The 25673-nt window shown below is 32.2% G+C and overlaps 2 protein-coding genes across 7 annotated transcripts; one reads left to right on the top strand and one right to left on the bottom strand.

Annotated features, from left to right (window-relative positions):
* Positions 1-671: 671 nt before the first annotated feature.
* LOC128166093 (adenosine 5'-monophosphoramidase HINT3-like) lies at positions 672-17715 on the bottom strand. Of its 2 annotated transcripts, XM_052831021.1 has the most exons (6): positions 17519-17715; positions 16360-16477; positions 15664-15730; positions 1963-2089; positions 1780-1865; positions 672-821 (listed from the first exon to the last, which is right to left on the bottom strand). In XM_052831021.1, the coding sequence occupies exons 1-6, from the start codon at positions 17606-17608 to the stop codon at positions 785-787; spliced, it is 525 nt and encodes a 174-aa protein (XP_052686981.1). In that variant the 5' UTR covers positions 17609-17715; the 3' UTR covers positions 672-784. The 2 variants fall into 2 exon arrangements, with proteins under 2 accessions (XP_052686981.1, XP_052686982.1); XM_052831022.1 differs by lacking the exon at positions 672-821 and having other exon boundaries at positions 1237-1865; positions 17519-17705.
* On the top strand, positions 17644-25389 carry LOC128166092 (phospholipid phosphatase 1-like). Of its 5 annotated transcripts, XM_052831020.1 has the most exons (8): positions 17644-17803; positions 18726-18877; positions 20082-20365; positions 20573-20630; positions 22130-22306; positions 23182-23292; positions 24450-24507; positions 25310-25389. In XM_052831020.1, the coding sequence occupies exons 1-7, from the start codon at positions 17749-17751 to the stop codon at positions 24474-24476; spliced, it is 864 nt and encodes a 287-aa protein (XP_052686980.1). In that variant the 5' UTR covers positions 17644-17748; the 3' UTR covers positions 24477-24507; positions 25310-25389. The 5 variants fall into 5 exon arrangements, 4 of the variants coding, with proteins under 4 accessions (XP_052686980.1, XP_052686978.1, XP_052686979.1 ...); XR_008241117.1 differs by having other exon boundaries at positions 23182-24507; XM_052831018.1 differs by lacking the exon at positions 24450-24507.
* The last annotated feature ends 284 nt before the right edge of the window (positions 25390-25673 follow it).

Raw genomic sequence — 25673 nt, 5'->3', positions numbered from 1 at the left:
GTGGGACGGTTTCGTTTGCGGTCATTTTCTAGTAAAACATTTTTCAAATTGAGGAATTAATTACTATGTTATCAGGTAGAGCGTTTAACCTGTGTAATTCCGCTCTCTTTGATGGATTTTTGGTAAATACCCATTGACAGGTACGAACTCTGGTGCTTATTCCAAGGGATTCCAGTATTATTTCATCAAGTTGGTGTCAAAAATTAAAGAAACCTAAATTACCTAACATTTAAAGAAAACGCCTTTGAAACATACAACCAAACACCTGCCTGCAAATCCTTCTAAAATGGTAAACTTATATTTACATCTGCACTTTTGCCTGAATTTTTGGCGGCGTAGTTTTTTTGGCGTGACCAGCCTCGGCCGATGCTGACCTGATTCCGAAAGACTAGAGCAATGTCTGCCCACATTAAAGGGCTACTGTGTTTGTAGTGTAATCCTGGAATATTTTCCTGGAATCAAGACTTTATTAAGAAATCTTCCTATTAATCAACTATTCCTAAGATGGAGATAAGCTCACGCAGATATAACCACAGATGTTCCCTGATGAAAAGTACATGCAAAGGTTTCCTCCATAATAAATATGTTGATAGTCTCAGACAAAGATTATTTTCTTAGTCATGTATTATGCATGATAAATGTAGATCGTAAAAAAAACAAAGAATCACATCTTCAAAACCCGATAACTATTTTGTTTCTCTTTATTTCTGTGACCTTTAAATTTTGTTTTTATTTCGTGCCGTTTAGAAGAGTACGGGATTCGTCGCTTTGTTGATGCGGGTGGCTAGCATGTTGAACTAATTTCCTGTGTCAAAACCTTTCTGTAATAAAAAAAATTATCTGATCAAGTTTCTCTAAAGGTCTCCAAATCTTAAATGGGAACAAACACATGCAATTGCATTCCAGACAAAATTCATATCAATAGCTTACTTAAGGTAACTTGTAAATCTTTGGAATTGTAAAAATTATATTTTCTTATTTTCTACAATAGAAATTATCAATTCATTAATTACTATATCTATATCTCTATACCTTTATAATGACAATGTGCACAAAAGGCCGAAATGTAGACCGAGTAATAACGATATAGGGCCATGTGAGTAATCTGATCTAGAGTGGTTTAGATGCTCTGTTTTGCAAGCACCTAAATGCTTTGCTTCAGAAAATGTTTTTCTTGGCCCACAAACAAGGATACAAATATCACTTAAATTAGATAAATACATGTGCAATATGATACAAAGTACTAAAAATACTTTTATTTTAATTTAAATTGTTACTGTACAACTTCTGAGATGCCAATTTTTCAGATTAAAGACGTGAATCTTCATTTTAAACAGTCATTTCTTCAAACTAGTGATAAACAACAGAAAATCAGTGACAATTTTACTAAAGCCTCTTACAGGAAATTTGATAAACGCTACAAAAATCAGTCAATCCTGATATCACTGAATCATATGACAAATAGAAACAGTTGTGTAAAAATGGGGTTTTGCCATCACGTCTCTAAAATACGGAAGAAATCTTCTAAATCTTCTCACTCATAAACGTTCATAAAAGTTAGAACAGACCTGGCATTCAGAGAGTGATAAAAGTGCTCAACGACATCAAATATTTGTTCTGATTGCATTTTTTGTTTAATCACGTAAATCTTAGACAATAACATTGACATTTCACTGGTATTAGAAGCTAATTGAACTTGGTATTAAATGTTGACACATTCTGAAGGTTACACACGATCCATTGAATTGTTCCTGTCTGATTGATGGCTCCCGCACTCACGTATTTTCAAGACTCGATCTGCTATTTGGCGGTATCTCGGTCTTTTCGTTTCTCATGCTTTTCAACCGATTTATCATCCAATTAGCCTGAAAATATCAAAAGATTACAATTTTTTTTGTGAATATCAATATAAAAAAAAAATTCAATTTAAATTTCAAATATTAACTTGACGTTGATACTAACCGTCACAAACCAGTAAGACCCCTCACGAAATATCAATCTGGACATAAAGGTCATTGACGTCACTGGGGCGATGACGTGTAAATGGAGGTGTTTTACGGACGTAAAGGGTGGCCAGTGGAACCCAAATCTACCAGAAAACACAATATCTTATTTCTAATCAATATAAGTAAATCCTGATCGACAATTATCTAGACATATAGAAGGTAATGTATGCACAAGGCCATATAATTGTCAGCGATCTTGTAACTTTAAAACATTGTTTTCCGTAAAGCAAAAAAGTTGATAGAAGACACGCCTCGTGATCATAAACTAGAATTTAAGTCAAAATTTCAAATTATTATCACTATGGAAATAACTTTTATATAATATTTTCATCATATATATTTCAATATACATTGTAGACTTTTGCAACTCAAGTCTACTCTCTTTTTATAGTGATAATCCAGGCGTGGATACTGTCATGTTGTAAATTTTGTATTAACTGCCACCCGGTATGTTCAAAATTTACGACATGATTGATCTACTACATATATGTATAGCAATAAAGGTGTGTAATAAGAACTGAAAAAATACTGTGTATCAATAAATCATTAAAATCATAGGTTTATTGAAAATGTTACTTCATTTTTGCCCACACAAGAAATTTGTTAACGTTTGTAACAATTAAGAATAAAACGAGAAAATCTTGGATACCGCTTATCTGCTGAAAAAATGATAGCAATCGCGCTAGATACCATTTCAAACTCTACGATACAACCGATGTTTACTTCAAAATGAGAAGAAAATGGGAAGGCGATTACTTTTACTACCGTACAAACCATACAATATATATAGAATATCAATATCTCTGTTTGGTGCTATTTGTTGATTTTTTTTTAAATTTTCAGCATTAAATAAAAGTATTCCGATGTGCATTGCGATGCTTTCTGTTATCTTTTTTCTATCGTTAATTAACAAACTTGTCTCAGTTAAAAAACACAAGTAATGGGGGATTTGCAGTTTTAAATTTAGGGGCAATACATTCTCTTGACGACGGGCTGAAGGCGACATAGCTCTACTTCCGGTTGCTGTCTCCCCTAGTAACTGATACACTATTAGGTATACGATATAAAGACCTTGAAATTTCTTGACATAATAAACGCTCTTCATGAACACATTGTTTTAAATATATCTTATTGTTTCTCCAAGAAAACCTTGAAGCAATAATTTTCAATAGTAATTACTATCGTCTACCTTACAACTAGACTTCCTTGACTAAAAGGTCAATTTGCAGAATTATTTTTTTTGTTTTGTTAAAGCGTTTCCTTAAAACTCTACGTTCTGGTTATACACTTTTTAAAACAATGAAGACTTCATAGAGTTACACAAAAAATGTGATAAAATCGCATTTCACAGTAAATATTCCACTGAAATACTTGACGCTGATTTCTTTCAGTTTCATATATTTCACTAAAAACATATTTTTCTGACAGACGAAGTAATTAATGCATTACGTAGCGACTGTTGCATTTTTGCATATTAAAGAACAAAAATATAAAAATAAAAATGAGGTTAACTGACGCTAATCTTGTTTTTGTCCTTCATGCTTTAATCAAAATCGGTGTTATCTACTCTGTACTGGTGTCGACATGTTTTAAGCTTTTTTTTTAGTTTCCGATTGTCATATTCACGAGATCATAGCGTTCACAGTGTTAGTTACACTTTCATTATCGCCCTTTAAAAGCCATAGATATTTTCTTTTCCAAACACACAATGGTTTTTCCTTTAAAAAACAAAAAAAAAAAACAAAACATAGAGATTATCATGCCTTGCCAGACATAAAAATAAGGGAGACATTCTGTAGAACAGATATTTGTACTCTTATATCGGCAGCTTTCTGCGCAAAAACCTTGAACTCTTCAAAAATTTATAATGTGTAACGGATAAAAAAGCTAAGGGAAATGTCAGAGTTTAATAAAACTTGAATACATTACACACTCAAATAAATATTGACATTTTGGAAAGGAAAGTATCAACAAATATATAAAATTATGTAGCTTCTTGATCCTTGCCAATAATTAATAACAAATGTGTTGATGAACAAACGGCATATCATTTAATTCAAGTTCAAAATTACAGGGTGCATTGTGCGGACGGAAAATTCCCGTGCAGAGATGGCCCAACTGTTTTAATTCAAAGATTACATTAGTATACTTTAGTACACGAATTGTACAGAAAAAAACCAGCATTAGGTTAAAAGAGAAAGCGTTCAGATTTAATAGAACAGTTTATTGTAACGATGTTTAGAACTCAGTGTATCAATTGTTTATAGAACAGTTAAGTGTACAATCATTATATTGTACATACAATGTAACAAACTAATGAACAGATTGAGTATAGGGTATATAAATTGCACTATAGTCTCGTATTTTGAGAATGAAGACATGTTTCGACACGCACAAATATCAATCTGTCTGGACTTTGGATATCACTAACAAACGGATCTACATTATATAAAAAAATATCTTAAAATTTCAAAATATCATTAGAGTAGATTTATCTTGTTCCGTAAAATCGCAAAAAAGTACATCTCGCGGATTTCAAAATCTCGCTTTTATTTTTCGGACACATGTAAACTGAACTGAACTATGATAAAACGTCGGCGTTCGCTATTTTATGTTCTCGCGATTTGATGCAAAACGGTTGAACCGCGGAATTAGGTCCTCGCGTAAAATAAGGAGTTTTAAAGTTTATTTTTTCAAAGACGACGACTTGGTATACGATGTAGACAGAAGTACATAACTGTTGCTATACATGTAATCAATGGTTGTACGGCTGCAAGCTGAAAAAATGGCCAGAGCAAAAAACTCTTCTTCCTTGTTCAGCCGAATAATCAATTACCCGTACATACCACTCCATTTTCTTGACAAGATAAAAAGATTTTTTTTTATGAAGCTAAAGAGTTGTCGAAGGTCCGCATTTTTGTACATGCAAAGAAGACGTGTTTTTAGAAGAAAACTTCGCATCGGCATCCTGATATTCATTAAAAATTAAAGAGATAGATGTCTTGAAATGTCTAAAAATGACAGAAATACCCACCATTAAAGATTGTTAAAGTACTAAATGGTACAGTATAATCGATGGAACTTATTTTAAAGCACTTATTATATTCAACAGGGACACCGGTTTCCATTCCAAACATGTGCAATTTTTAAATTTATGAAATTGCACCTACAATAAGCACGTATTTTATTTTGCAGTCATAGTCTAATCAAGGTCTAATGAAAAACGATCTAATTTCAATGAACAAAAACTTAAAGTTATGATCCACTATATATAAGAAAAAATATCTTTTTTTTTATCCCAACAATTAAAATTTTAAGAAAGTAAACCCATGGTCAAAGCCTCACATAGAAAAAACAAACCACTTTGGGATTTTCAGGTTGAGGGATTGATACCACCAAAACTTGAGAAAATAGTTTTTTTTTCGGTAGCTGTCAATATATTCAAACTGAATGTAGAGATGATTAATGAAAATATAGATTTGATAAAAGACATCAACTTCACGAGTAAACAAATTATCTTATTCCTTTAACTTTCTTTTTTTACAGTATGCAATTTCTCATTATACCATTTTGCAAATTATAATTTGAATCCTTACAAGTTTAGAACATAAAGAACATTTTAATTAAACAATTATTCACTTTTGGGGCGTGTTTTTGGAAATTTAGCTACTATACAGATGCGTCTCACATATTTGTTTCGGTTCGCAGTTTTGAGAAATTCTAATAGAACAACTGACCGCAGTTTTTACCTGAGAGCAACCTATAATGTACCAGTACTGCACCGTGTACCTGGTCCACTTCCTTATTAATTACAGAACTAATCATTCCTAATGGATTTAAAACCAGTTGCCAGGTAATCTCGTCGCCATGGTTATGACAATGTCGGCCGCTGTGAGTCGTTGTTCGTGATGACATAAACACTTCCATTGGTTGACCACAGTTAATCGTATTGCACGTCGAAGTACGAAGACGACCGCTTGTGATTTTTTTTCAGAAAGTTTGAACGACCTTACAATGCTTTAGTTGATTTCCTTATTTGGTTTCAAATTGTGCATTCTGTAAGACGAATAGCATGCGATATGCATTTAATTGTGAGTATAAAAGACTTAATGTCTGCTCATTAAAAATATGATGCAAGTCATATTGTTATTTATCAATTCTAAACAAGGAAAAGACATTGACAATTTTACAAAAAAGTCGCATGAAATGTGACAAACTGAATAAAAGTGATAATTGTTCAACGATGAAATAAGAGAATAATGGTGACATTAAACTGGAGCTATTTGTGCTGCACTATTAAAATAAAGCACTGTTTAATTAGTACATGCATTGGAATTGCACTGTTTAACTGTAGTCAAAAATGGTACACCTGTGTTACATTGTTTAGCTTATCTCTGTTGCAATGTTAAATTAAGGTTTAGTCATCTGTATTCCAATGCAACACACCTTGTTCAGTGGTGTTGCAATTTCAAATAAATATTACGCTCATTTTTGTTGGAGTTTCAAACTATTGTTCTTTAATACTATAATAAACTTTAGTTATAATTATGATGCGCCGTTTAAAGATGTTTATCAATGTCCATTTTCAGACGTAATACTTAAGTTACATGTATACGTTACATACAAACAGAAACATTGTTCTGCTGTGTTAAACCTCACCTTTAGATACTTGTTCTTCCGAAGACGATATATAAACAATAACATATATCCATGATAAATGACCAAGACATATCACGGCTTGCATTTACTTAAACGTCTAACTAACTTTTAAGCATATCATTTTACAATTTCTAGGCAGAGCTAATTTCTTCCAAATTTTTTTAGAAATACCCCATAACCACATTTTGACCCCTTTCTGGCTCCAAGAGTTAGGACATTGACAAACTTAAAAAAATTCCGAACGTTGAGATTGCTTCTTTTTTAACTTGAGAAATAACAGTCATTTGTTGTCTGTTTATTTCCATATCAAATTGACCATACCCCATTACAGAACCTCTCTGTCCAAAAAGGGTTTTGGTAAGAATTATCCCTCACTGAAAGGTCTGATATTTTATTTGATAAAACATAAATCCCTTAAACCACGGATGCTTAGTGCGAAGTTTGCTTGAAATTGACACAGTGAAACTGAACAAGAAGTCGTTTAATTTTTTTTTCAATTCGACGAAAGGGCGTACGAAAAGACGAGATCTATACATGCATTTACATCGACATGGAAGTTTTGAATATTCAACATCATTTTAATTGTGCTGAGGCACATTCATCCTTATGTTTTCATACAGCTGTCATTCAACATGAAGATTTGAAATAAAAAATGAAACGAAAAACTTAAATTAAAGCGTACATAACATACACATATTATTTACTTGTCTAGAATTTATTTCTCCTTCGTCTTCCCCGTGTTCAAAACAACAGCGAATTCTAATTAACATTTTAAAAATTGGTGAATGTTTTTTCAATTCATCCTTATAAACCATTCTTAAGCAAATTCACAGTGGTCTTCACTGATCCTTTATGACAGTTAGGAATATCAAATAGTACGAAAATCAACAAATCTAAAGAAATTGTCAACCTTAAATGTGTTGCGTTTTATCCTCGACTATACTTTATAGAATACAGTTTACATTCAGCTTGGCCTTGACGCCCCTTGCCAAAAGTGGGTTTTTAAAAAAGTTTTCTTGATAAGATTTTGTACATTTATAGAACATTCATGTATATCAAGGTAAAGAGCAGTAACTGTTGAGATATACGACTAGCTAGAATCTGTTTATAACAAAGGGAAAACGTGATTCTGCAAAAGAGTACGCTAAAAGCAAAATACTTCCTTTGTTAATTCAAAAGTCAATGTCAGATCTCTATAAAATTTCAATTTAAATGACAACTGGTAAATCAAATATATTCATGAGATTACAAATTCTTAATATTTAGTGGGGTTTGTATGCATAAGTACTAGTAAAATACAGTATATTGTAGTAAACTGGAAAAGCCTGTGATGAGTTTTCGTATTATAAAGTAACTTGTGCATAAACATCAAAATGTCAAAATTCATTGAAGTGACAAAATGAAATAAAAATTCAAATGGGTTTCATGACTAAGCGAAGAAAACGTAAAATATATGATCACTGACCGATAATTTCTTCTAACTTGTCGTTTGATGCATATAACGAACTGTGATTGGCTTCCTTCAAATGGAGGATGATATTTTTGGATTTAAACATAAATCAACACAAATTTACGTATAAACGTCAGTTTCTTCAAAATAACCATAGCTGACAATTTTTATACCTATTTCACTGAGCAAAGCAATGATGTTTGAGAAGATTGTTTGATTTCACCTCCTACTTCCGGCATTCCTGCTTTAGACTTCCGCATTATCATCTATCTTATTGTCACACGCAGTACGTGTTTCACCTTACTGCTATTTTACCATTGCCCTCTCTGTATAGACACAAAGACGAATGACGAGTAGGAAGGAAGCAGATAAAAAGATACATACGAATATTTACATGTACGACCGGCGACCTGTGTACGGATACAGAACTCAATTTACAACCAATCAAAAGTGGCAAAACTATTTAAAATAACAATGAAGCTATACATTCACATTTAAAGATAAATTTTTAAAAAAATGCGTAATCAAAATGGAATGAAAAACATGAAAATATAAAAAGTCAGAAGTCGGCAAGGTCCTACCAAGTTTTGGCAATCCTTTTTTACTATTTCTGTTCACAGAAAACACGGGCTTAGAAACGCTATTCTGATATTCTTGTAGAACTTGCAAAAGGCACTCAAAATTAACCAAAACATTGTCACCAGTTATAAAGAGCTATTGGAAGTTTTGAAGACCGTGATAAAGTATTTTTGTTTTGTTATGTTTGTTTGTTTGATGTTATTGCTGTTGGGTTTTTTGTTTTGTTTTGTTTTGTTTTTGGTTTTATTCTGCAGTAATTCATACTTTAGAAAAGTAAACAAAGAGAAACAAATTAGAGCAATGAGTGCAGTTATGGGGTTATACAATATAGTTTCGACCTTGTAACAGTCTAGTAAATAAAGTTAGAATAGTTCACCTGAAGACAGATCTGATATTAAGATTAGGAACTGCAGGTCTGTGAGTTATTAGTTGTCTAAATTTCATTTGCCCTCGTATTTAATTTTTGCTATTTTCAATAACAAAAAAAAAAAAATTAGGGTCGAGCTTTGAATTTTGGAGGAGATTTTTTTTCAAGCTTTTTGCTTAAGTACAAACTTCACAAGAACAATTGCCCTATTTAATAAATTACCAGTATATCAAAATTAATGAATTTTATGTAAATGAAATATAGTTTACGTAATTCAAATTATTAAATATATATGTGTACTTAAATCAAGTGAATTCATAACTTGCATTCTGAACCCTAATAGAAAAAAAATAAATTAACAATTCTACAAATATAAAATTTAATAGTTGTTACTTCGTGTTCATTAAGTACGCAGTTAATATTTAACATATTCTGGGCATTTGTATGGACTTGATATTATTGTATTACATAACTATTATAAATCCGCATTCGGTCGTTTCTTAGTGGAAGTGTTTGCCTGTTACTCTTTAATAATCTAGGTGTGACATAAAATTCAATTCAATCAATCTGAACTTTAACAATATAATTTAACACAATTTGAAAGAAAAGCGTCGTGAAAGAAAAGCGTCGGGTTGTTTACATTGTACATGCTCGTCCCTCTATCCGTCACTATTTTGGTTTGACAAAATACTAGTAACTCAATTACATGTAGTTTTCACATAACACTTTCAAATTTATAGATTTTGAAAAAGTGCAGTAGTTTTTTTTAATAATCACTCACCGCAGCTAGGATTTAATGGAGTTACAATTGAATCAACACCCATATAGAGAAAAAAAAAATACCAAAAAAATGACAGTGTATCAGACCAGAAAATATTATTATCATAATACAAAAGGGACCTCCCCATACATGTAATTTACAGTTAATTTACACTATTTATCTTTTTGTTTACAATTCTACTACATATGTGCTTTGTAAAAAAACAAAATTTATATTAAGTTTATACCAGTTCTAAGAATTTAATTTGGTAAAAGAAATTTAAGTGTTTCAATGTACATGTACATGTATATGAAAAAATGTATATAAGATTCTTTAATCAACAAAATACCGCATCAAATAGAATTGACTTCTACACCGGTGTAAGCAGCCAACTTCTCGATTAACAACAACCAGCACCAGTGAACCCTCGAGTTCACGTCACAATCGTATTGTCATTTTGTCAATCAGTCTAACGAAGCCCTGTTGTGACTGTTTGGTGCGATTTTTGTCGCTTTGATTGTCGGTTTCGCCACAGACCTACCACAAACGACACCTTTACACAAGCTGCAAGTCTCCTCTCCAGTAATTTATGCCATCTCTTCCGCATATTTCAAATTATTCTTTGATATTTCATTCCTTTTTAAATCTTGAGCTTAGATACTTAAAGACAACGTACTAGTAATTAATGTAGGAAACACAGTTGGAAGAATCTTGGAATTGAGAATTCCTTCACAGATAAATTTTGCGTTTTGCGAGTGGACACCAAAATAAAACAGAAACATCGTTATTTGAATCATTAATTGATCACAATCTTAGTACAATCATTTCAAGGCTTCAAAACTCGACATCACAACAGCCAGTCATTTCATTAGTTATATACTAAGCTCATTTATTGGATATATGATTTTTTTAAATGTTGAAAATACATTTAACTGAATTGTAAAGCGCAGTTAAAGCAGAACGCTACTAAAACAATCATTACACCGATGTTACATTTCCAAATATTTATGGTTACAGTTTAAATTCAGTTTACAATTTATCTCTCTAAAATGAAACGTTTTATTTCATTTCAGTAATTTTATTTCATTATAATAGGTGATATCACTGCGAAACAAACTTTTCGCAATCAAAATTTTCAATACAAGATAACATTTATCTTCCAGTGAAAGCAGTAAACAAGTTCATAATTTACATAGATTTCGGTGGTTCAGTTATATATACTTGGTACAGATAAGAAGAGATCACGAGCAACTGTACTACAATAACGACTTCAAAATTAAAAAGGTCTAGCATCAAAAATACGCTCCAACACATTTCTTGGGTTCTAAAATAAGGGCTTAGCTCGTTTTCTTTTGCTTGGACTTAAAAGGAGCTTAACCCCTGCAAGCTCTACGTTGGTTTAAAAGTCGTTATGGTCGTCGATTACGCTAAAGAAAGGCTGTCCTAAGCTAATAGACGTTAGTGGGAAGTCTTATATTTGTTAACTAATACAGCATAGCATAACGCTATCTAACTTTTAGAGTTTTCTTGATCAAACGTCAACGAAAACCAGCAAGTTTCACTTGTCAGTGTCTTCTTCATGTATAGGAAAAGGAGAATCTAACAAGTCCATTGACAAACTATTGTCTTTGCTTTGTTTGATGTTGAAATTACTGGTTATGCTCTCTCTCTCTCTCTCTCTCTCTCTCTCTCTCTCTCTCTCTCTCTCTCTAACGTAAACTTTAATTTCTAATGTACAAAATTTTAATCACAAACAGCAGTAGAGCAAATCAGTGAACCTGCACTAGAGGCTGGTTGGGTGTCACCTTAAAGCATGGTGTGTTCGCCCTCTCTCGCTGTCCCATCGGCGACCGAGGACAAAAAATCGATACAAGTGACAACATTTTAACATAAATTTGTCATATGCCCATCCAATTAAACGATGAGATGAAGTCGCATTTATAGATTAGATTACAAAAAGGTGATTTTCACTTTGGTTTCCTTATCATTTATATTATTAATATCTTCAGGAAGTCTCTTGTAGGCTTTGATTTGTTACCTTTGTCTGTAAATGTAGGGTCCTACGTCAAATTTGACTCCTTTTCTGTACTCAACAGAACGTTAGAGAAAACCTGACACACCAATTGATATCAAAGCGTGTGTGTGACTAATTAACTATTAGGCGGCGGTAGCAGATTCCGTAAAATGCTGATGTTATTGCAAAATACTGACGTCTAAAATGTCAATGACAGAAAATAAAGTATCCTCGAAATTATCACATCTTTGGTTTTTTCTAATACAAAAGACAATAGACAGCCAATAGCAGCTTTGCGAAAAGGGAGAACCTGATGTCCAAGGCCTTTCTGACAGAAAGGTGTATTTTTTTTTTTTTATAAAAGAGCTTTTGTTAAAAAGCAACTTAAAAGACATTTGTGGAATCAATTCTTTCATTTAATATCAGAATAAAATGTATGTATGTATGAACATTTACAAAAAACTTTTTTTCTGAATGATAAAAGACTTTAAGTTTTTTTTGTCAATTCTGCATTTGTATATACATCAAAGATTCATAAAGAGGTCTGGTCATGCATAGTCACCAATTTTATTTATATTTTATATCACAACATTTCATTTTAAATTTGAAATTAAAATGACAATCATAAAGTTTTTTCACGCTATTATAACTGTACATTAAAGAATTTAGGATTGAAAATTGAGAACCGTTGCCATGGTAACGAACTGAAAAATAGTGTTCAAAATCAAAAAGTCCAAAGGAAAAAATACAAAACAGAACCAGAGCAAACACGGACCTCTACAAAATAGGAGGTAGGATCAGGTCATGGGGGTGTGAGCATCTTCTGCTGACCGTCAAATCCACCGTTTGCTCTTGGTCGTTATCGGGAAATTGGAAAAAATTCGTAGGCAATTCGGTGTTTAATAATGGCTGAACAATAACTATGAAAAACGTCAGTCAGCATTTGACCTAGCGGCAGATTGTTTTTGCTGACAACGTCTTTGTATCGACCATAGAACTTAAGAAATGGTGACTTCAAATAAAGTATTAGGTACCGTGGAAACACTTTGAAAATATGCATTTCTTAATAAGTTTTCGTCTTTCGTTTGAAGAATCACATTTTTTTAATCGTAATCTATTCTAACCAGGAAACCCAAAATTAATGCCATATCACATAAAATATTCTCAAATAAGCTTTAATATGACATTTTTCCATGTTACCCTCAGATACCATGACAACAGGACCACACAGCAACAAGAAATAGTGTTAGGCTTTTTTTTAAAATCATCAACGTCGGACTCTATTTAATTGGAAAGAATGGAAAATTGGTGATCATGCGTGGCCAACGAATTTTGATTCTGACATAGATCTTTTGCTTCATGTGACGACAGGCTAATGGTTTTCTTGCAAAACCCCTCTAAAAATCATGATTATTACAATTTCTTTAATAATTGCAACATATGCACAAAAGTGTTGTGAAATAAAAAAAAACCCACATACACAAATAAAAAAAAACAAAAAAAAAAAAAACACGACATAGTCGTAATTTTAAGATAAAAGGCAGAAATTCATGTAAATAGTAGTCTGCATTACGAAATTAAAAAGTTGTTTTTTATGATTTTTGATTAAGATAATTACTCGTAACATTAAAATGTATTTAATATTTACAGCCGTTACATTTGCATGTATTATACTATTTACAGTCATTAAATTTACATGGATTATACATCTGTACATGTATTATTTAAAGTCGTGCATTTACATATATAATACTATTTAGAGTCGTTACATTTACACGTATTAAACTAATTACAGTCGTTACATTTACATATATTATACTATTTACAGTCGTTAAATTTATATGTATTACTAGTATACTATTTGCAGTCGTTATATTTACATATATTATTCTTTTTACAGTCGTTACATTTACATGCATTATACTATTTATAGTCGTTACATTGACATGTTTTATACTATTTAAAGTCATTACATTTACATGCAATTTACTATTTGAAGTCATTAGATTTACATTTATTATACTCTTTACAGTCATTACATTTACATGTTTTATACTTTTTACAGTGGTAACATTTACATATATTATACTATTTACATTCATTACATTTACATTTTTAAAAATACTTTTTACAGTCGTAACATTTACATTCATCATACTATTTACAGTCGTTACATTTACATGAATTATACTATTTACAGCCGTTACATTTACAAATATTATTCTTTTTACACTCGTTACTTTAAATGCATTATACTATTACAGTCTTTACATTTACATATATTATTCTTTTTACAGTCATTACTTTACATGCATTATACTATTAAAGTCTTTACAAGTTTTATACTACTAGTATTTAAAATCATTACATTTACTATACTATTTACAGTCATTATATTTTCATGAATTATACTGTTTAAAGTCGTTACGGCGGGTAAAAAGTCATTACAAGATAATAATTCATTCGTCACTACGATTTTAGAAAGAAGAATTACGAAATAAAAGTCATGGTTAAAAACAAAGAGTCTTTATCCTGTTAATACGACTTATTAAAGCATTAACTACTTTATACGCCATTATAATGGCTTTTTGTATTGTAATTCTGAGTTTTGAAGTTCATTTTTGTTAGTACAACTTCTCAAAATTCTTGTATATATTCATTTCGTTTTTCAATGCCTAGGAAGTTATGGGACACCTCCATATTGTATATTATTCTCTTTGAAATAAACAATTAACTTTATGTACTTTTCCTTTTAAAATTTTGATGCCTCATGTCATAGCACATTAAGTTTACATGCCAACCAGTGATCTGCAAGTCATTAGGTTGGAAACCCGCTAGCAATTTTACAATTTTTAACCTTTAAAAGATATTTTTTAATCCATTTATTGTCAAATGGTTTACAATTTGAACAGTTTAAAACAGTAGTTTTATTTTGAATTTAATTTATTTTCATCCATACTAATAGATTAAGGTATTCCATATGTTTTTCCCAACGAGTAAGAAAAGAAAGATAACTCAGAAATCTGAACATACAGAATGAAACAATCCCAGCTTTTGCTGGGATCAAAGTTGGTAGTTTTTAGGAGATAGGTGTGGAAGGTGCCAATGACGACAAAGGCCATACAACCAGATATTTAAACCCTTAAAATTGTCAAGAGAGTTAAATCATTCATCCCTGCATCTGCTTATAGTGGTACCTTATGGTGGTACCTTATGGTGGTACCTTATAGTGGTACCTTGGCAATAATGATTGGCATTAGTCAATTTTACTTCAGTTGGTGACTCCCTAAATGTTAGATCTATCCTCTTGCATGGAGAATGGAGAAGTTTGCAAATTTTCCTGATTTTTCATGATCTAGTACATCTTTATAATATATCTATCATCAAATAGGCAGGGAAAATGATTTTTTTTTTTCAATCCATATTGTAATACATGTACATGTATTACAAAAAAAATAATCATTCTGATTTTTTTCTAACTTTAGCAGCATATCACTTAATAAAAAGCTGAACCTAACATAAATAAAATTGTACATAAACTATCACAAAATCAAATAAAAATCTATAAACATATAACTAATACTGAATTTATATAACTTTGTTTTATGATTGAAATAAGCACCCTTTTTAACTCCATGATAAAAAGAACGAGACCATTTTTGAAGGAGGCTGTGTGTGGTTGTCCTACATGGACATACCGGTATATTTATAATTACATAACAAGGAAATATAACTTGCAACTTATGCAGATTACAGTCACCTGTCCTGGTAAAGGATGACCACAGGTAAGATTATTACCTGTCCACATAGGTCAATCAGTAAGCCTACCTTGCTTCTTCACTCTTCCCTCCAGCATTCTTCAATACAGTCTCACCTGTGGCAACAAGTCGCTCCACTGTAAAACATCAAAGTCAAGAGATAAAACAAAGTGGATGGATCTATTCTATTTCTACCACTACAACAAAAGTATGATGAGGCATTATAGCACTATAAATAAACCAAACAAAACACACAAGGTCATATACTTTAATGCAAAACTAAAAATTGAGCTTTGGTAATGCAGATTGAATTCCTCAAAAACCCTTTTTAATTGTATTACTGTCAAACTTTTTCTAATCTGGAACAAGATGAGCACAACAAAAAAACTTCAATATTTCAAAGGATTCAAGATACTGATGTTGAAGAATAACATTTGAGCCACTGACATTTGAGTCTTTTGAAATGCTATACTTGACCTTTGAATATATCTTGAAATGTTTAATGTCACAAAAGTTTGTATCCAATTTTGTCTGTGAATATAGTTTCAATGACACACATTATTATGTACCATTTTTATTTGTAAATGGCCATTGGAATCATTCTATTGATTTCACATATTCCATAAACTGTACAGCAGGCTTGTTGCTATCAATATCCACAGAAAAAGCTTTATCGCCAGTGTAAAATACTTAATCTCAAATTCTTTGACAGTATCACTGTATCACACAAAATTTGATGATGGCTGTATATATAAAATAATCTTACAAAGTTCCAAGTTGTCTCCCTTGAGATGTTTGGGGTCTTTGATGTGCTGCTTTGTTACGACCAGATAATGATGATCAGCTGCTGGTCTGATGTCTCGAAACACCACAAACTCCTCATTCTGTAAGGTATCAGATATTGTGTAAACTGGTAAAGTATCACTGTGATTTTTTAAAAATCTCAACAAACAATGATTCTGCAAAAATGAATTGAGAGAGAGAGAGAGAGAGAGAGAGAGAGAGAGAGAGAGAGAGAGAAAGACAAAACTTGATTGTATGAAGGAACAAATATAACTACTGTATATCAATATGCATGATCAATGTTTAAAAAAGTGTAGATATGTCTACCTGTCAAGTGCTGACAATTCATGGAGTATTATTTACTGTATCTCTCCTATCTTTGATTTTGGTAGTGACTCCTATGAGATATAATTTACTTATGCCAGCTACTAAAGTTAAGACATTCTCTGCACTGTGCCAATAACACTGTGTCAGTATTAAGCCAATATATTATAATGACCTTGCATCTTCTAAAATACACATTGCCAGTAGTCAAACAAAAATCAGCTATAAGAGTCTTGTTTGTCCAGTTGAAAATGCTTCCACGTATGGGAACAGCTTCAACAAAACCTACCACACAGCTGTAAAAAGAGTCTAAACAAAGGGTAACTCAGTTCATCATAACTATAAACACAGATCACATGAAAGCAGTGTCCCCTACATTATGGAGCAAATTCTTTTAGCATCTGCAGAGCTCATGTTATCATGATCCATTTATATACATTCCATTCACACCCTTTCAGCCCATTGGAGCACCTCTACGCCAAAGTGTTATTTTTCGCCTTGGAATTCCCTGCTACAGTGCTGATTACAATAATCACTTGTGACTTTCAACAGGACATTGTTTTCATCCAGTTTTTAATCACAATTGCATTTCCCCATGGGAATTTTACCTTTAAGCCAGTGTATGACTATGCTCCGAATGGGTGTTGGTACATTATAATAAAAAAATATGTGGATTGCGTAAAAAGATTCACGAGATAACAGAATGTACAATATTTACACCTTTTAAAATAGCTTATACTGCTATCACTACAGGTTCCCGAAGACTGGGTTTTAATTGTGAGGATGTAGTCATGTAATTCAAACTTGTAATTTGTTACCTGATACAATATTCTTGTTTCAGGGTCCTGTAAATTTGCAATCTTACAAAATATACACTTGTCGTGCAATTTGCTGTCGTTTGTTGACATTTCTCAACTTTCACTTTTACCGGAAGTAAGGTCATATGACTGTAACTTGCACTTCTCCGGGATGGTCAAGAGTACGCAAGGTCGATGTTGATGGTGCCCAGTTTGCTTGAAGAGTGGGCTGAATCTCTATAGAGGTTGTCATGGAACGGAAATTAGTGTTCAGGGTTGTTATCGATGCTGTCTGCATTCTAATAGGTTTGTTAAGTTTTTTTTAAAGAAATTTCAATCAGTGTATTTTGCAAGATGCAATAAATTTTGACAATTGTGTTTAACATGTTTATGATGATCTTTAAAATAGCAAAACAAATGACGTGCTAAAATAAACTCCATATAAACGAATGAGGAAACTGTTTAAAGCTCATTTAATTTGTGTTATGATAAAATTCAAACCCGTAAATTATGTTTAACTTGTTACAATGAACAAACTCTTAAAAATTGAAATTAATGTGATTTTTTTTTAACATTATTTCTGAAACTTAAAAGAAATGTTAAAAATTTATATATAATAAGAGAAACTGATAAAATAGCAGGATTTGAAACAACACAAGAAACACTTCCCCATTTACAGAACACAGGATAAACTGTTAGTGGGGGTTGGGCTGCATGAGTATTTCCTATTTACGCCTGACCTCGTAACATTTGATTTATTGTCTACCCCTAAGGCAACACACATGATCACTGAACCTTACTTGGGCAGCAGATACACAGCTGTTAATAAATTTTATCTAAATTAGTAGACAGTATAATGAGCGTATTTCATACCAAATGCAGCTAAAAATCTCATTATCTTGTAATCAATGTCATAATTGTGTATATTGCATGGATAAAGTACTGATTACATATAGTGTTTATATATAAGTACTTATTACATATACATGACTACATGTACGTGTACATTGTAACTTCAATGATGTGATATATTTTGTTTATCAATGCCATAAAACAATAGAGTGGTGTATAATGTATATAAGTTTATGACATTTGAGTGATTATTAATTTAATGCTAAATCTCTAATATATAATTTATTTATAGTTGCTAACTTGAATATCACAGCAATTTGGTTTTCATGTATGTTTGTGTGCTTGAACTTTCAGCAGTTCACTGCTTACATTACAGTTGTCCTACCAAGCTTGATTTTGTTTGTATTGGGGAAATCATTCCAAAGAGGGTTATACTGTGATGACGAGAGCATTAAGCACCCCTACAAGACTAACACAATCCCTACATGGGCAGCCTCATTTGTTGGCTTATCACTCCCTGTTTTGTTTGTAAGTTTATATTTCCTTTAGATAATTTTGGAAAATGTTCTTTAGTTTTTGTTTTTGATTTTCTTCCTCCTTCCCCACATAAGAGGAGAATGTCAGTTCGAGTCAATATAGTATTAATGACGCATAAAGGGTTATTTTTGCCCTTTGTTTTTTTTGCTTTAGTACACAATTGCAAACAGTTTCTCCCTGTCTTGAATTTGCCAAGACACAGTTAGAAATGGATATTCTTTCCAATTAATGGTTATATTTTTAATAAATTTTGCTCACTCTTAAATTCACCCACTTACAAGGCAAAAGGTTTTATGTGAAAATAAAACCGAGGCAAATATGTCCCTGTAATCAGTGATCTCTCTCTCTCTCTCTCTCTCTCTCTCTCTCTCTCCAAACCATTTGCCTTCCCATGACTCAGAGATTAAACTTTTGGTTGGTAGTATGATGAAAATTAATTTTTTCCCTTAAAACTATGAAAAATAATCTTCATTGAAACAATTTCTAATGAAATGAAAATGAACTTTAAAAAAGCTATTAACAATGGAATAAAAATGGCATTGCTCTGAATTAAAAAAAGATGCATAAGTCAGATATACTTGTTCATTTGTTAATAAAGAGAAGGGAAAGCAATCAATTACTCAAGGTGATGTGACTTAATAAAAGTCCCAGGAGGGGTGCAAAGCTCTAAAATATCATAGAAATACAGGGGAAAATGTTTTAAAAATTTCCTATTAAAAATTACAGTACTACACTATGTTATTATTGGGAAAGCAGCCTGTATTTATACATGTATATTAATGTAGATTTAAAAAATATTTTTAAAAAAGTATTCTTTTCACTATTGATACAATTGTACAATTTGTAAAATAACATATTACAATTCATGTATCATGAAGATCGAAGGATATACAAAAATCAACATACCGGGGTACTAAAAACTGAGAAACTGGGGTGAATGTCATAAAAAATCCCTTTCCAATGCTAAAACCATTGCATCAAAAATACCAATATTTATAACAAAGCTTCCAGTATGTATTGATAATGCTAGCAAAGACCAATTGACTAATACTGATACCCAAGAAGGGGTTCGAAGTTAAAGACTGAAAGATATATATAGATTAATGCAAATATTTGTAAAATTATTTTTCTGAATATCTAATATTCTACAATTTGTGATTGTTTATAATGTTATTTAAACTCAATTCATTAACAGGTAATTGTCATAGAAGCTTCCAGATTTTCAGTCTCCAAAAGAAATTTCCTTGATGTGACCAAAAGAAAGTTTGTGATCTCGGTGTACAGAACGTTGAGTTCCTTTTTTTATGGGGCAGCTATAACCCAACTATTAACTGACATAGCTAAGTACAGTATAGGGCGACTGAGGCCTCATTTCTACACTGTGTGTAAACCTAATATCCAGAACTGTACTTGGAACACTGGCTACATCGAAGACTTTTCATGCACAGGGACAGATTTGGAAGCTATCAACGAAGCAAGGTAATTGTGTGATGAAATACCTCAGTTATTTGTATGTCAATATAATATCAAAAGGAAAACTCAATTTCAGTGCATCTTAAGTCTGTTTGTCCGTGTATCAGTAAATGTTAATTTTAATATATATATATATCAAGCTTATAGTGTTGCTTATTTGGTCGTATAACGTACACAACATGTACTACATGTAGCTTACAATTTCTTCTGTAGATTGTCTTTTCCGTCTGGCCACAGTTCCATTACAATGTATTGCATGTTCTTTGTTGTTGTAAGTATACTAAAACCAAACCTGCATGACAACTTAATCATCCATATTTAAAAATTATGACATTAGTCTCGTACAATGTACTGGTAATAGCTAGCTTATCATTTAGACCCACTACCATTGTCAAAATTAGTACATGTAATTTGTTTTTACATTATTGTACATGCATATGTATTTATAAAAGATATTGTAATTAATTTGGTATTGAGGTCATCTAATTCATCAGTTGAAAAATTGCTGTCTGTTTTTGCCAGTCGTATGTCGTGCATCACGTTCGTTGTAAACGTATGGACATTTTCAGTTTCTCATATACAACCGCTATCCTGATTATATATAGTGTGTAGCATCTCCAGGGAAAGAGGAACATAAATTATTTGAAAACATTCATATTACCATTGGAATTGAAATTATATAATGAACCAGAGTATTACTAGGTTAACACCTCCACAATTTTTTTTTCTCATGAATTGCAAATTACAATCAATAATGTATTTTTCAGATTTGCTTTCCTGACTCATCATATTTCTTTACCAGCATGAAAACTGATTAGTCAATGTACTTGACAGAACAGTCATATAAGAAATATTAAAAGGGCTGTATCATGCTCAGTATCCTGACAGGGCTGTATTATGCTCAGTACCCTGAAAGGAATGTAACATGCTCCGTTTCCTGACAGGGCTTGATATGCTCAGTACCCTGACAGGGCTGTAGTTCGCTCAGTATCTAGACAGGACTGTATTATGCTCAGTATCCTGACAGCTCAGTATTCAGATATGACTGTATTATGCTCAGTATCCTGACAGGGCTGTATTATGCTCAGTATCCTGACAGGGCTGTATCATGCTCAGTGTCCTGACAGGACTGTAACATGCTCAGTATCCTGACAGGGCTGTATCATGCTCAGTATCCTGACAGCTCAGTATTCAGATATAACTGTATTATGCTCAGTATCCTGACAGCTCAGTATTCAGATATGACTGTATTATGCTCAGTATCCTGACAGCTCAGTATTCAGATATGACTGTATTATGCTCAGTATCCTGACAGGGCTGTATCATGCTCAGTATCCTGACAGGGCTGAATCATGCTCAGTGTCCTGACAGGACTGTATCATGCTCAGTGTCTTGCTAGGGCTGTATCATGCTCAGTATCTAGACAGGAATGTATCAAGCATAGTATCCTGACAGGACTGTATTATGCTCAGTAACTTGCTAGGGTTGTATTATGTTCAGTATCCAAACAGGGCTGTAGCATGCACAGTATCTAGGCAGGACTGTATTATGCTCAGTATCCAGACATGGGTGAATTAGGCTCAGTTTCCTGGCAGGGTTGTATTTTATTCAATATCCTTACAGGGCTGTATTATACTTAATATTTTGTCAGTACTGTATATTGAGGTGATTGTTTGGACCCATGGGCCGCAAGTTTGATAGTATGATATCCCTTTAAAATACCTGGCAATCATAAGAATCATGACTGATTGCTGACTATTTGTTTTGTAGATGTACCTACAGAACAGAATGCGGTGGAGGAAATGCTGGCTGTTGAGGCCAGTGATACAGATCCTTGTGTTTATCATAGCCTACTACACCTCCATCTCCAGGATCTCTGACTACATGCACCACTGGAGTGACGTCCTGGGCGGATCTGTCCTTGGAATCTCTGTAGCCATTCTAGTGGTCAGTTTCAATTCCAATTAAAATTAGAACTTTTATTCGCTCTCCGGTTTTCGATACTTCACATAGAAGATCTAACAATAATTCCATGAAGGGTCATGTCAAGGTTCAACCTGAATACGTTATCTTCTTCATGCGTTCACGGTACCAGGTATATAGAAATCTGAGCCAGTATGACATGTTCTTCAATATATATAGTGTTGTGTACACTGTACTTCCTCTCACTGGTTCTCCAATCTAATTAAAACTAGATTTCTATATGATACGCTATCTAACAATCAGAGAGGATTGAGGGGATAAACAAGTGTAATTTTAATTAGATTGAATAATGCTCTATTCTGTGGGTCATCATTATTGACAGATACATTGTACATACATGTACGTATATAACCAACCTTTGTGTGAGCCTGAATCTTTTATTCCTTATCTTCAATTCTTCAATGAAAATACAACATTTGAATTTTGAACTTTATTTCAGTACTTGTATACGATATATTTTCACTTTAAATTTCCTGCAAAGTGAATTATAATAAAACATTTTTTTTCTGTGCTGCAAAGCAACAATTAACTTGCGTTATTGGTGTAAGATCTGGAAAACATTTTCGAGGTTGTAAATCTATCAGAATGTGACCAAAGAAAAGATTTTGGATTACTTTATATTGCATGAATGTCTGATAACAAATTTAATATAGCGTCCGGTCACACTGTTGACTCTTATCATAGAGTTGGAGTTATATAGTTGGTACACCGTACATGTAAACTCTCTTACGTGCTTGCTTATTTGCTCCAAGCATTGGGGCTTATCTAAATTCTCAAAACTTTGAAAATGTGGTCATCATAACCTTGGAGATTAACAAGTTGTTTTAATTTTATTTCAGATCTTCTTTGTGTCTGACGTGATGTCAGATGTTGCCTGCTGTCAGAGCGGCAGTATCAATAATCCCAGCATTCCCCTGTACACAACACACTCTGAAGAGGACCGCATAAGTGTAAAGCATTCAAATGATTCACACTTATCTCCTGGGGGTACAAGCCATGCTGCTTCCTCCCAACCTTGACCATATTCACCTTTTGGTGTTTGTTGCACACTTGGCTGTTAATTACAAAGTGCTTTGTTAATACATTTGCTTTTTATAGCCTTTCTTCTGATTGATATATATGTATTCATGTATTTATTAATTCATCAATATTTTCCTTTGTATACACATTTATTAATTATATTATTTTTTTTTTAAACTTCTTTCATATTTTTCTGTGACATACAGCTAACAATTTGATTCAATAATTCTTTATCTTTCAAGAAATGCTTGTTCTTCCAGCACATTTTATTTGTGTGAACTTAACATGGATCTGTTTTAATTCATGGGTTTCCTAAAATTTCTCACAAGTTGTTGGGGGTTCCTTAGATATCTTAAAAGTTTATTTAGAGAGACTATTTACCTAAATAGAAGTGACAATAGTGGAAAATAGCAATTTTATTGTGAAAGCCAAGTTCAAATTTTCTGTGTAAATGATTTTAATCAAATTGATTTTAAAGCACAGATATAAGGCCATCAATCTGATAGAAGTTCACTTGAATGACTTGGTTAAGTATTAAGGTGGAATAACACACCTGGAAAAAGTCACTCAAATTAACAGGAAATGTTTTGATAATGAAAGATATAATGATAAATAAACTGTACAAATGTCAAATAAGCGAAATATTTGTAGTTTGGGGATAAAAAATGAATATCTAAAATAATTATTCAAGTAAGTAACAACAAAAGCCCCTGCGGGATTCGAATTCGGGATGTACGGATCACAAGTCCGACACTTTATCCACTCGACTATGGGGTAAGTTACAAGTTTCAGTCCTTAAAATTCTTTTAATAAAATGAAATGTAGTTTCGATCAGCTGTCAGCCATTTTGTGATGTTGTGTTATTCCACCTTAATAGTAATATTCTACAAAAGAAAGGAAATTTTGCACGATATATATATGTAAAATTAAAGTACAGATATACCTTTTGAGCGTATAAATCTTTACATGTTATAAGTTAATTATAAATTTATTTAATGTCAATTTTATCTTGATATTTACATTTCTGACATAATTTTGGCTACTAGCTGGTATATTCTGTTTATTTTGATGTATGATCTTCTTTCAGCCTCTTAAAAAAAAATTTGCAACATGAAGAACAGCTCAAATTAAAGCATGCATTCATTGTAAGTTATTTAGATATCATCAAAATTTTGACATACCAGTACCGGGTACATAATTTTTTTGAATCCCAACTATATTATTACTGTACATACAGGCCAGGGACACCTAATTTGTAAATACTGGTAGCTTTACTGAAAATTTCATTTCACTATAAAATATCATGTACAGTCAAACTTAGTTATCTTGAACCAGATGGGACTGTTTAAAAACTTCGATATATCCGAGTATTCAGGATATCAAGGGAAAAATACTTAAAAAATAAGACGTTGGGACTTGCAAATCACTTTGATGTATTCATTGTATTCGACATATCGAAGTTCAACTTTACTACATTTGATTTTCAGTACCAGTATATGTAAACAAATGAATTTTTCCCAAATGGTCCAAGAGATTTCTAGATTTTCACACTACTACAGTTTTTAGTGGTCTTGTTTTTTTTTTTTTATAGTTGGTGTTTAATATTCATAAAACATTTTCTTTGCTCTATTTAATACAATAACATGTATATAGCCATGTTTAATAGTAGGATATCTCTACATATCCATTAGTTTAGGTTTTTATTTATTCTTTCATCTTATATCTTTTTTTGTTTGATATATGTGTACATGCCTTTACCCAATATCTGTTTGATCAGCGAATGCATACCTTAAATTTCTATAATCTGTAATTTTTCACAGAATATTAATCTTTACTATGTTGGTTTATGTGTGGAATATTTTGTAGAAACAATGGTTAGAATTTATATGTGATTGAGGAGGAGGGGGATTGATCAGTAAATAAATAGTGCATGCTTTTCTTTTCTAGCTGCCTGATAACTCTCCAGACTATAGTGGTATTCTACAAGAACATTGACTTTTGTCAATAAAAATTGTTGAAATATTTAACATTTTAGTTTTTTGTTCTTTACTAAGATTAAGTTGTACAAGAATTCATTGATGGTGACCATCTTAAAGGGTCATGCAGCTTTAGTAATGGATGAAAAGAATTAAGAAGTCTTTGATTTTATCCTCTGATACAGAAATTCAGTTCTAGGTTTATGCACATCTTGTAACTAACAAGCATTCTGTTTTTGTAGTATACGAGAGAAAGATAGGGCCAAGAGACCAAAACAAAAACCAAGAATTTTACATAAAGGTCTGCTAAGATCCTGATCTTGACAAACATATTC

The sequence above is a fragment of the Crassostrea angulata genome, chromosome 10 (assembly GCF_025612915.1).
Source record: "Crassostrea angulata isolate pt1a10 chromosome 10, ASM2561291v2, whole genome shotgun sequence".
NCBI lineage: Eukaryota > Metazoa > Mollusca > Bivalvia > Ostreida > Ostreidae > Magallana > Magallana angulata.
The sequence above is the reverse complement of the archived record's forward strand: the minus strand, read 5'-3'. Positions and strand labels throughout refer to the sequence as shown.

Bases quoted from the DNA above. Each gene is read 5' to 3' on its own strand.
- LOC128166093 (XM_052831021.1), bottom strand. From the start codon at position 17,608: ATGTCAACAAACGACAGCAAATTGCACGACAAGTGTATATTTTGTAAG. The intron at 16,478-17,518 runs GTAACAAATTAC...GATACCTTACAG, and splicing joins AAACAAGAATATTGTATCAG to AATGAGGAGTTTGTGGTGTT. The intron at 15,731-16,359 runs GTAAGATTATTT...GATGTTTTACAG, and splicing joins GGGAGACAACTTGGAACTTT to TGGAGCGACTTGTTGCCACA.
- LOC128166092 (XM_052831017.1), top strand. From the start codon at position 17,749: ATGGAACGGAAATTAGTGTTCAGGGTTGTTATCGATGCTGTCTGCATT. The intron at 18,878-20,081 runs GTAAGTTTATAT...ATTCATTAACAG, and splicing joins TATCACTCCCTGTTTTGTTT to GTAATTGTCATAGAAGCTTC. The intron at 22,307-23,181 runs GTCAGTTTCAAT...ATTTTATTTCAG, and splicing joins TCTCTGTAGCCATTCTAGTG to ATCTTCTTTGTGTCTGACGT.